At 43.9% G+C, this 10,823-nt stretch overlaps 1 protein-coding gene across 1 annotated transcript; it reads left to right on the top strand.

Annotated features, from left to right (window-relative positions):
• Positions 1–10,253, top strand: ASB4 (ankyrin repeat and SOCS box containing 4). The gene is made up of 5 exons (XM_015853568.3): positions 1–294; positions 3,358–3,657; positions 5,826–6,316; positions 7,505–7,618; positions 7,814–10,253. The coding sequence occupies exons 1-5, from the start codon at positions 81–83 to the stop codon at positions 8,000–8,002; spliced, it is 1,308 nt and encodes a 435-aa protein (XP_015709054.2). The 5' UTR covers positions 1–80; the 3' UTR covers positions 8,003–10,253.
• Positions 10,254–10,823: the final 570 nt, after the last annotated feature.

Genomic DNA, 10,823 nt, shown 5'->3' with positions numbered 1-10,823 from the left:
CTTCAGGAACTTCAGCATGTAACTGCGCTATAGGGACCTCAGTGTACCCCTCTTCATAGCACAAATAAATACATTTGGAAATGGAGGTGGAGGAGGCATACGAAGAAGGAGAGAATAAGCAGAGGAAAATGACTAGAGCTGAAGCTGCAAAATTAGTGAAAAAGAACTTTCTGGAAGCCCTGAAGTGCAATGACTATGAAACACTGGAAGAGCTCTTGAACCAAAAGAAAATAGATGTGGACACGGTGTTTGAAGTAGAAGATGAGAAGCTGATTCTGGCATCCTACAAACAAGGTAAACATCACAGCATTCACAGGACAGGAAGTAGCTGGGCATGGGGAATTTTCCAGAAGCTGTGGCCTTGTGTCACTTCTAAGGCTGTAGCGTAATGTGGCTCACAGGGAGCGGTGTCAGGAGGCTCATGTGGCTGCAGCCACCGCCGGAGGGGAGCTTAGCTGTGCTGCCGGCCTTGGCGGAGGGCAGGCCAGAGAGCAGCACCAGCCTCCGCGCCACCCAGGCACCACTGCAGCCCTAGGGAAGCCTGGAAAGAGGAGACCTTTGCTATTTCCTTGCAGAGGATTTGAGTGCAAAGCCCAGAATAGGCCGATGCCTTGAAGTATACACATTTTTTGCATGTTCTCTGTCACATTAACAGATCATTTAGGAACACAAAATATTTTATCTCTTCCTCTTTCAGTTTTCAATAGAGCACTGAATTCTCCTTAGCTTACAAGATCTAAAGAAATCCTGTGGGCTTGAATGTTGCTGCTAGGGAGAAACTGTATTTAGAAGCTCACAGAAAGCAAGTATGTGCTTGTTCATCAAACCAGAGAAGTCTTATGGAGCAACAACACAACCAGGCAAGACTTCCCACCTGTTTTGGAGTTTACCAAATCCAAACCAGCTGTCAGACAGATCCTAAATTTCCCAAAACTTACAGTTTAAAACAATGAAACAAATCTGCTTTCTGCTAAAATCAACATACTTTGTTACATACTTGCTGAGAAGACTTCTCATGGGTATCTGGAAGACACTATTGACCAGCTTTTGCCAGTAGTTAAGTGTGCATGAAGACAAGCACCAGTCTTAGCAGCACAGCGAATAGCCTTATTATTTATTTACGTATTTATTGTCTGTGACGTAACAGAGGGACAACATCCCTCCTCCTCTCTTTTCCTGTGTTTATCTGGCATTTAATGATCAGCCTCTGCTCTTCTGATTGCATAAGGGTGAGGATGATTCAGCCAGGAGTTCCCTTGGGGACAGCATCTGAACTAACCCACACAATGATGAATGTATCCTAAAATACATTTTCTTCTGTCCTCAGCAGGCTAAAATGCATTTTGGTTGTGGTTTGAAACTGCTGAAGTAATGCTTGGATTTTTAATTGTGGATATTTTGGCAACAAGTACTAACCTCTCTTTTGGACAAGCCCCTCCTTTTTCAAATGGTAGAGGGATAAAAGTACTCCATGGCCCAAATCACAGCAGTGTATCTGCAGGAGGCACTCCACCAGCTATCACGCAAATTTTGCTTTCTGGGAGGAGGATTTCCTTGAGGACAGAATGCTGTTAAGCTTTCAAACAAGTTGAGCTTTGCCACAGGCCCAAGAGATGAAGGGGAAAGGAGAAGCTACCAGTGGCGGAGTGGCTTTCCTTCCTCTCTTACATGAGGTCTCCATTTTGGGGAACATGGCTTCTTTTCACTCCAACAAATAGGTGAGTTGAAAGAGGCCTCCCACATAGGCTGTTCCTTCTGCCTGCCCAGTGCCAGGTCTCATCCCTTTGGGATCAGGGATGTCTGTGGCTCTGGGAAGAGGACATGGAAGATGCTCCTTCTGAATATCTGTAGGCATCACTCACTCACAGCAGCACAAACAAGATAAAGGGTAGTCTCAAGTGGGAAAACTGTGGCTGTGTGATGGGATAACTTAGCTTTTAAGGACCACTTTCCTACTGTGATTTATCATTTATGGCTCACACATATATTTTTGGCTCCTCAGGCTCAGCTCAGTGTAGGATCAGGTTGGTTACAAGGAGAAATGTAAAATGTGAATTTGGGTGGGGAAATGACTTAGGAAACCTGCTATGCTGTGTGCATAGACTCTGGGATATAACACACAGCTACTTTGCACCAAGTCTGGGGATGTGATGAAAAAGTTTTTCTCTCTGCAAACAGCAGTTGGTTTCTTCTCTCCATCTCTCTTCCTATCTAATACAGTACTCATGAAACAGTAAGGTGGAAAATCTAGAGCCCAAGACTCAAAAATGAAGGTCTGAATTAATTTGGCCTTATTACACATCTGCAGTACTTTCCTGTCTTTTAAATAGTAACAATATTTACCAGAAACTTGCCAAGGAGGCCAAAATACATTAAACCAACAATATTTTATAGGCACATTCTAACTAAAAAGCAGCTGCTATACCTTAATAATAAATATAGAAAAGGATAAAAATGAAGTTTTAGTCTTCTCCTGCCCTTAAACACAGTACTATTACAGTTTTCTTTTTTAAAGCAAATGATCATAGCAATCACTTCAAAGACTGTTTCTGTGCAGTCATGAAACATGTATTCATATCTTGGGAACAAATATTTAAGCATTCTTTGGTCTTACACGTGTTTGTAAGTGGGGAGGAAAAAAAGAATACCATGATGTTTTCAGACAAACATCTGAACATTTTGGAGCCAAATTTCATGCTGAACTGCACCTGCTTCCATTTGGCTCTTCCACCTCAATCACATCAGCATCAAAACTCCTCACTCCATGCCCTTCAGGGGCAGTAGTTGGCAGAAGGGCTGTGATACTTTGCCACTCTCATGGCAATCGTTGGGGATCATCTTCACACAGTGCATCACTAGGAGTACAAATCCAGCTCCCAGGACAAGCAGTCTTGCAGTGTTCCATGCAGAAACAGCAGGATGAGCTATCCATTGAGTCACAGGTCTAAGCACATTCAACATTCTTATTCCAATACCACCTTTGTTCAGCTGTTGGCAGACTGAAGAATCTGTTTCCCACATATTTTTCAGCTGATGATATTTCAAATGGTCTGAGCTTTTTTAAATGATTATTATTCAGTCTACAGAGGTCACTAGAAAAACAAAAGCTGCTATCAGTACATCTTCATGGGAATCACCAGTCCAAAAGGCAGACTTTTCAGCACACATAGTGGAAGTACCTAATGAAAATGAAGTTATGTTTGAGAGAACTTTGTGTGCACTAAACTCTAGCTGGTAAAATTACAGCATATTAAACCAAAGCTCCGATCTTCCCTTCCTGCTCAATTGTTCTCAGTAGATGGATAATGCAAAGGAAAATCTTAGCCAAAGCTGGTAACACCATTTTGCTTTGTACAGGATACTGGCTGCCTAGTTACAAATTAAAAATATCCTGGGCAACTGGACTTCATCTGGCTGTCATGTATGGGCATCTGGAGAGTCTTTCAGTTCTGCTCAATCACAAAGCTACGATCAACTGCCGGCCCAACGGGAAAGCTGCAATCCACATAGCGTGCGAAACAGCAAATGTTGAGTGTCTCAAGATCCTCTGCAACCATGGAGCTAAGCTGAACTGCTTTTCAATGAGTGGGCAGGCGCCCTTGCACTTCTGTACGACACTAACCTCCATTCCTTGTGCCCAGCAGCTGATTTGGAGAGGTAAGGGAAAGTTCTGGATGGTCTCCATGGTCTTTCCTAGGAGGCAAGTTTCCAAGTCCCTGTATATTTATCCTTTCCACCCACAGCTGACTTGCCTGTTCATCTCCGACTCCTTCTCCCCATCTTCCTTATCTAGATTTACTACTGAAAGGCTCTCACATTGAAGTGCACTCCTAGCTCCTTCTTTCTTGCGCAAATTTCCTTGTTCTCCATAAATTCTTCCATCCACTTGTGTTTTAAGACCTAGCCCTGACAGAACAAGTGTAGTTTTTCATACTGTTCTTAGTTTGCCAGAAGTCAAATTCTCACATCCATATAGGAACTATGGGGAAAAGGTTATTATATAAGATTTTGCTTCTCTGAAGCTAGATATGTTGTATCTCTGATTGGCTGTAGCAAATGAAGCTATGAATAGATGCAGTTCACAGATAAATATATTGATGTTCCTTCCACTGTGTCCTTAACACAAGGAAGCTGACTTGGGACTTTTAAAGACAGATATAAAGGGTATAGCAAAGTCAGGCAGCATCAAGTCCTGAGTTACAGACAGACTCCCTTATTTATCACACTGTGCCATGGCAAACATAAACACCTTCATCATTTTGCTACATATGTTGTTATTGAAAGCTTCTCTTGAGATACAGAGACCAAGTATGATTTGTGGGCAAGGGAATCTGAAACCACAAAATGAATAACAACATTGTGTTACTTCTGCTGGGAAGATACATATTATTTTGTTTGTTAGAAAGGAAAATAAATGCTGCCAGTTGTATCCTGCCCAAAGAAAACAGCAGGAGCCGCATTTGCTACCATGGAAAAGCTTAAAAGTCAAATGTACTGTTACAAAATGCAGCAAATGAAAAGATACATTCTGCAGGCTTTCTCCACCCACCTATCAGCAAGCAAATAATGGCGCTATGCAAGCCACCTTCTTTCCCTAAGCGCTCCGTAAACTTGAAATTCTGTGTGAGCTAAAAGCAGAGACTACAAACAAAATGGGCATGATCTGGAGCAAATTGTGGCAGGTGTGTGCGCACACCACCACCCAAAAGCTGCTGGCAGGTGTTTGCTGATGCCCTGAGCTGAGGTTTCCTGAGGTATCTCCCATCCCACCATCTGCACCCAGTAGTGTCACATCAGGTCAGTCCAGCCCTGTCTGGCTTGGGCAACTGCCCAGCCAGGCAGAGCTCTGCCCGGATTTGTTTACCACCTCCGAAAGTATGTTGCTGATACACTCACAGACATGTAACGTGAGTAACACCCAGCTGGGTTTAATGGGATTAGCACACAGCCCAGTGGTAATTTCTGAGTCCTCTTTCTCCCTCTCAGTCATTACTCCTCAGTCTTAGTGTAGTTTGACCATGTAAGGACCACTTGGCTGGCGAGGAGAGGCCAGACAGCTTGCTCTTGCTCTTGCACAAGTGCTTTATCATCTGCTTGCCAAGGCTCAGGGTTCAAGGAGCAGCTCTCGGCCACCCAGCTGCCAGCACTGACTTCAGCACCTTCAGCCACTGGAAGAACGGCCTTGCTTTCCCCATCCTGCTGGCTCTGCTGCACATTGATGTGTAACAGTATGTATAAACACTATGTGTACACTATAAATATATGTTTCGTACCGTAGTTTTGCTTTGCTCTGAGGAATGGTGTCTTGCCAACCTTTCCTCTGTTCTAATAAGCAGTGTTCAGTATTCTTCCCCTCAGTAATTTGCATTTCTTTAGAGCAAATTGCTGGTAGCTGGAAAGGACAAGGGAAAGTCCCACTGAGCGGGCGAGAGCCCAACAGCCTGTGCTGCTTCTACAACTGCAGGCCGGGGCCCGAGCCTGTCTGTGTGTCCGTCCGTCCTGCGGCAGCTCCCGTGCTGGGCAGTAGATGGCGATGTTGCCTCAGTTGGGACGTAAATTCGGTGCAAACAGAGCCGCTACATTGTGTAATGAAAGAACCGTTAACGCTGGAAAACACCACTAAGATCATCTAGTCCAACCCCAACCCATCCCAACCATGCCCAATGACCACGGCCCTCAGTGCCACATCCACACCTTTCTTGATCACCTCCAGGGACAACGTCTCCATAACATCCCTGGGCAGCCTGTGCCAATGTACCACCACTCTCACAGAAATCTTTCCTTGAATCTTGCCTTAACTGTTTCCCACAACCTTTCCTTGTCAGGAGCCAACGTGAACATAAAAACCAACAACCAAGATGAGGAGACCCCTCTGCACACTGTCGCACGTTTGGGTATCCCCGAGCTTGTGGCTTTCTATGTGGAACAAGGGGCGCAGGTCGATGCTCTCAATGCCCACATGGAGACACCCCTGGCTTGTGCAGCCTACTGGGCCCTCCACTACAAGGACCAGACATACAGCCCCGACCACCACCTCATCTGCCGGATGCTCTTAGACTACAAAGCTGAAGTGAACTCTCGTGACGAGGACTTCAAATCCCCACTCCACAAAGCCGCCTGGAACTGTGATCACGTACTGCTTCACATGCTGCTGGAGGCAGGAGCAGAAGCCAACATCATGGATGTCAATGGTTGTGCACCCCTACAGTATATCATAAAAGTGACATCTGTGAGGCCAGCTGCCCAGCCTGACGTCTGCTACCAGCTGCTACTGAATCATGGAGCAGCCAGGATATATCCCCTGCAGTTCCACAAGGTTAAGGATGCTTTTGTACAGAGCAGAGAGACAGAGATAAAGGATGACTTGAACAGGAGATAGATGAGAAAGCCAAACCTCAGAGTCTGATAGTATTGGGATTTGCAGGAGTTCTATGAACTATAGTCCCAGAATGCCCAAAATCTTGTGAGATGATCTGTTGTAGGACATGTATCATTGTTCATGCCAGAAACCAGACCCAGATCCAATTTTCATTCTCAATCAGCCTGAAAATACAAACTCTAAACGTTGGCTCAAGCCTAGTTTTTCAGAGCTGATTGACACTACCATTTCAGAAAATCTACATGCTTTCATCAAACCTCGCTCCAAATATACTTAACTGGGTTGTAGGAAATGTATATTTTGTGGTCTCTATCAAAGACTGGAGAAAAGATAAGACGGTTCATTTTGTCCCTTCTGACCTTTAAAAATACAAATCCATTCAAACTGAGATGGATCTCAGTGAAGTTTTGGCTTATTCCCTGGGAATGAGAGAAAATAAGGGGAAATTCCAAATCTGCTCATAGCTGGTGGGAAAAAAAGTAATAATAATTGCAGGATCCCTCCCAAAGGATTTCTAAAGGTCTTCAAAACCCAAAGCACTGTAGTCAGCAGATTTCTTACATCAAGCAACAAAGTAAGCTTGCTGTAGTCAGGACTCATTCTCTCATCCCTGCCCTGAGCATAACTGTACTTCTCCATTGTACATACAGCATTTCAATAAGCCAAGCAATCAGAAATCTTTGAAGAAAATGCCAAAGCTTTGGTTGTACTCCCCTGGGCCTCAAATGAGCTGCCCTTGTCTGTAGCAAAATAGCTTCCATTTTTCTAAAGTGTGTATGAGAGACCTGGGGTCTCCTCTTCATGTAGAATGATGTTTAACCCAGGGGGATGTTCCAAAGCTTTGTCTGTGAAAGTCTGTCTATGGTGTGGGTCAAAATGTTCATAGTATGGTGTGAATGCAAAGCGTTACTCCATGAATGTGAGTGACAATAAGCTTTGGGATTTTTTACTTCTCTGCACAAAGCAGTGTTGATGGGGTTTGTGTCTTTTACAGCACCAACTGCATCCTGTCCTAAGTCTTTAGATGTGTACATTTCAGCACATCCTTATGCTGTTCTTGCCAAGCAGACAGGCTGACCCCAGCTCCTTGGTGGTACTTATGATCCCTATACATCCTGCCTACAGGTGCTACAAGCCTGTCATTCCTATCCCAGGGCTGTGGAGGTCGTCGTTAACACCTATGAACACATCAAATCAACTTCAAAGTGGAAAGCTGCCATACCTGATGATGTCTTTGAGGTAAGTTCTTACAGGGTTGCAAAGGAGGAAATATCAAGCTTGATATTTATTATAAATATCTGGCTACAGGAAAATGACTATGCTTTTGAAAGTGAATAACATGCCAGGGCAGCTCTATGGGCTGATATCTGTGTTGGGAGGTGAAGAAGGGATGCTTAGTGCCCTGAACCACTCAACATGTTTTGTGTTTTACAGCGGCACCAGGATTTCTATGACTCCTTATTCAGTGTGTGCAGCAACTCACCACGGTCCCTCATGCACTTATGCAGATGTGCTATTCGGATGACACTGTCAGAACGATGCCACCGAGGCGTCCCCTTGCTCTCCATCCCACCATCCATGAAGAAGTACTTGCTGCTGGAACCAGAAGGGATAATCTACTGAGCCAGTGTTGTGCTGCTGCCTGCACCTTCATGGAGTTGCAGACTTAGTGTTCATGCAGATGTTCACTTCTCTGTGGCCTGAGGGCTGGCTGGCACTCACTGGCCCTTCTTGGAGACTCCTCAGGGAAGCAGAGTGGGAAAGGCACCTCCAAATGAACACATCCCTGGATGCTTTGTTCATCCTAGTGTAAACAACCCAGTCAGTGATGCTTCCATTTCAATCAGTATTTATTCTACTGCCTGATATTGTTAGATTCAATCTGAGCAAGCCCTTAGTACTGTTTCACTGCAGTTTTCTTTAGTTGTCATTTTAGGAGTGAGAGAAAGGATACTGCCAAAAAGTAGCATGTTCATTAGTCACAGGAATTATGCCCCAGAAAGAAATGGGCAAACTGATTTGTATCATGACCACAGTCAGGATTGCATTAGTTTGCTATAGATCAGTACTGAATTTGGGATTTATCCATTGTTCATTACACCTGTCTGTACCTTATAAAGCTTTGTCATAATACTATCTTTTTAATTGTAATATTCCTTTCCATTATCCATCATAGTCTGGGAACAGGACTGAAATCCACAGCACTGAAATTTCTGGGTGTTCTTATTCATGCCTTGGTAGCTTTTAGAATATGTTGTCTCTGTTTCCACTCTCACCATGACCTGCATTAAATTCACATCCTTGTGTGGAGAAGGCAGATGCCCTGGACTTACCTGTGTCAGCTCACACACATACACACATCTTTCAGGATGGTGCCAGTGGGATCCATGAAGAATATGAACATTTCTATCTGTTGATTACAAAAGGATCCTGACCTATTAACATGGACGATACGTCTCATTTTGGGGCAGCTAAGCTCAGATGAAAAGAGTTCCACCTTAACTGAAAGGTGTTTTCACAGTGGCGAGTTGTGGGCTGAGCTGTTTCAGACTTGTCAGCTGCCTGGTGCCTTTGAACCAGCTGGTGCTGGTTCCCAGGAAACAATTTCTCCTGGCAGAACCATTGTTTACAGCTCAAGGGGAGAAATACAGGGCACACTGTAGGTATCCTGCAGCAATAGTAATGTATGATTTGACCTGTAGATAAAAACCATTTTACTCCTATTTTTTTTAGTATGATGCAGTCCATTTGCATTGTTCTTCTTTTAGACCCCGATAACTCTGGGTTCAGATAGAAGGGAGGTGAGCTGAGCCCGTCATCAGAAGCCAGCAACCCCTGACTTCTCACTGCATCTCTGGTTGATGCTGTGGTTCCTTACCACCATTATTAACTCTTTGCAAGAGAGCCCACAGCTTGCTGGGCTTTTCCCATCTGTACAGGAGCAGCCAAGCTGTTCAGTGCCTCTGTGCTTTGCAAAGTGGCAAGAACAGCACCCAAAGAAATACGCAGATTATTTAGTATTATAAACCACTTTGCTGGCAGAAAGCACAGTGATAAGAGCTCTTACTATTAGTGACAGCCCTAGCAAGTATTGCATCTATATCAAAAGATGTTTCGCAGTCGCTTGGGGAATCATAGGATCACACAGGTTGGAAAAGACCTTCAAGATCATCATGTTCAGCCACCAACCTGACCTGCTGAGTGCCATCAATACATTGTGTCCCTCAGTGCCAGACAAGCCCTGTACTTTACTAAAATGAAAGGTTTCAAAAGTAAATTTTGAGGGGCTGGGAAAGCTTAGGTAATGCAAAGGTACTGTTTTTCTAAGCAATGCATCTGTGTAAGTCAGGAATGGGGAAGAGGACTTGCCAACAGGACAAGACAAGCAAATATTTGTTCCTTTCTGAACAGTCTGAGAGTGGGACAAGCAGCAAAGTCCAGAAGAGACAGATGGAGGTGCCTGGTTTTACTTTGAAGGCATAGTCAATGCTGGCGGCTTCAGGAAGTGAGATTCTGCATCTGGAAGAGGGAGGTTTAAGACAGAACAATAGCAATGTTTTTGACCTGTCATAGTGAGAACTCTCTTGCTGAGAGAAAAGAGAAAAGACTGTCACCGCTGTTCCTAAATTCCCCCTGATCCTCCCTCTTCACTTTGAAAAAGCTTCATTTTCATTCTGCAGGCACCCAGTCTCACTTCCAAGCTTTGTACCCAAGCAGGTGCCAGATTACAGCCATTGTGGGATCTGACAGAGAGCACAGTGGGATCAGGCTGATTATAGTCATAGAAATTTACAAGCTGTTAAAAACATTGGAGAACATCCCCGCTGCAGAGAAAAAAAAAAAAAATAAAAAATGACTAATTGATGCACTTTAATTGGTTCCGTTGTTGGAGTTAGAAGAGCAACAGTAAGCAAACCTTATCTGTCACCTTTTAACATTTCTTTCTTTTTAAATCTTACTGCAGCGCACAGTAAGACTAAGCACATCTAAGCACTAGATGGAGCTGCCCAAGCGAGGCATGGGGGCACCTGATATCTGTTAAATGTACTGGATGTGCAGTCATATTATTCTTAGTGCAGATTCCTTGAAGATTCATACTGTCATATAACTTCTGATCATGCCTGGATGTTTCCAAAGCTGCAACCAATTGGATGGCTGCAAATGGAAAGAGAGAGACCAGGCTGCAATCCCTATGCTCTAAGTTCAAACCCAGCCATGAGCTAAGATAGAAAATTAGTCTCAGGGTGTTTTCTGTGAAATTATTGTTATTATTATTTAATTTATTTGTGCTATTTATCTTCTCAGTAAAACTGTAGTCATGTCTGAGAAATTTTCACTGCATTTCTCAGCCTGTTAGAATAATTAAAGCACGTGAGCACAAAGAATGAACTGTTGTTTCCCACTGGCAACTCTTTCCCACAACTCCATTAGTGACATGACTTGT

The sequence above is a fragment of the Coturnix japonica genome, chromosome 2 (genome assembly GCF_054131305.1).
Source record: "Coturnix japonica strain WE chromosome 2, WE-NBRP24, whole genome shotgun sequence".
Taxonomy (NCBI): Eukaryota; Metazoa; Chordata; class Aves; order Galliformes; family Phasianidae; genus Coturnix; species Coturnix japonica.
Note: the sequence above shows the minus strand (reverse complement) of the source record. Positions and strands in the feature narration are given on the sequence as shown.

Coding starts and splice junctions, on each gene's coding strand:
- ASB4 (XM_015853568.3), top strand. CDS start 81: ATGGAGGTGGAGGAGGCATACGAAGAAGGAGAGAATAAGCAGAGGAAA. Junction 6,317..7,504: donor ATCCCCTGCAGTTCCACAAG/GTTAAGGATGCT, acceptor TCCTGCCTACAG/GTGCTACAAGCCTGTCATTC. Junction 7,619..7,813: donor TACCTGATGATGTCTTTGAG/GTAAGTTCTTAC, acceptor TGTGTTTTACAG/CGGCACCAGGATTTCTATGA.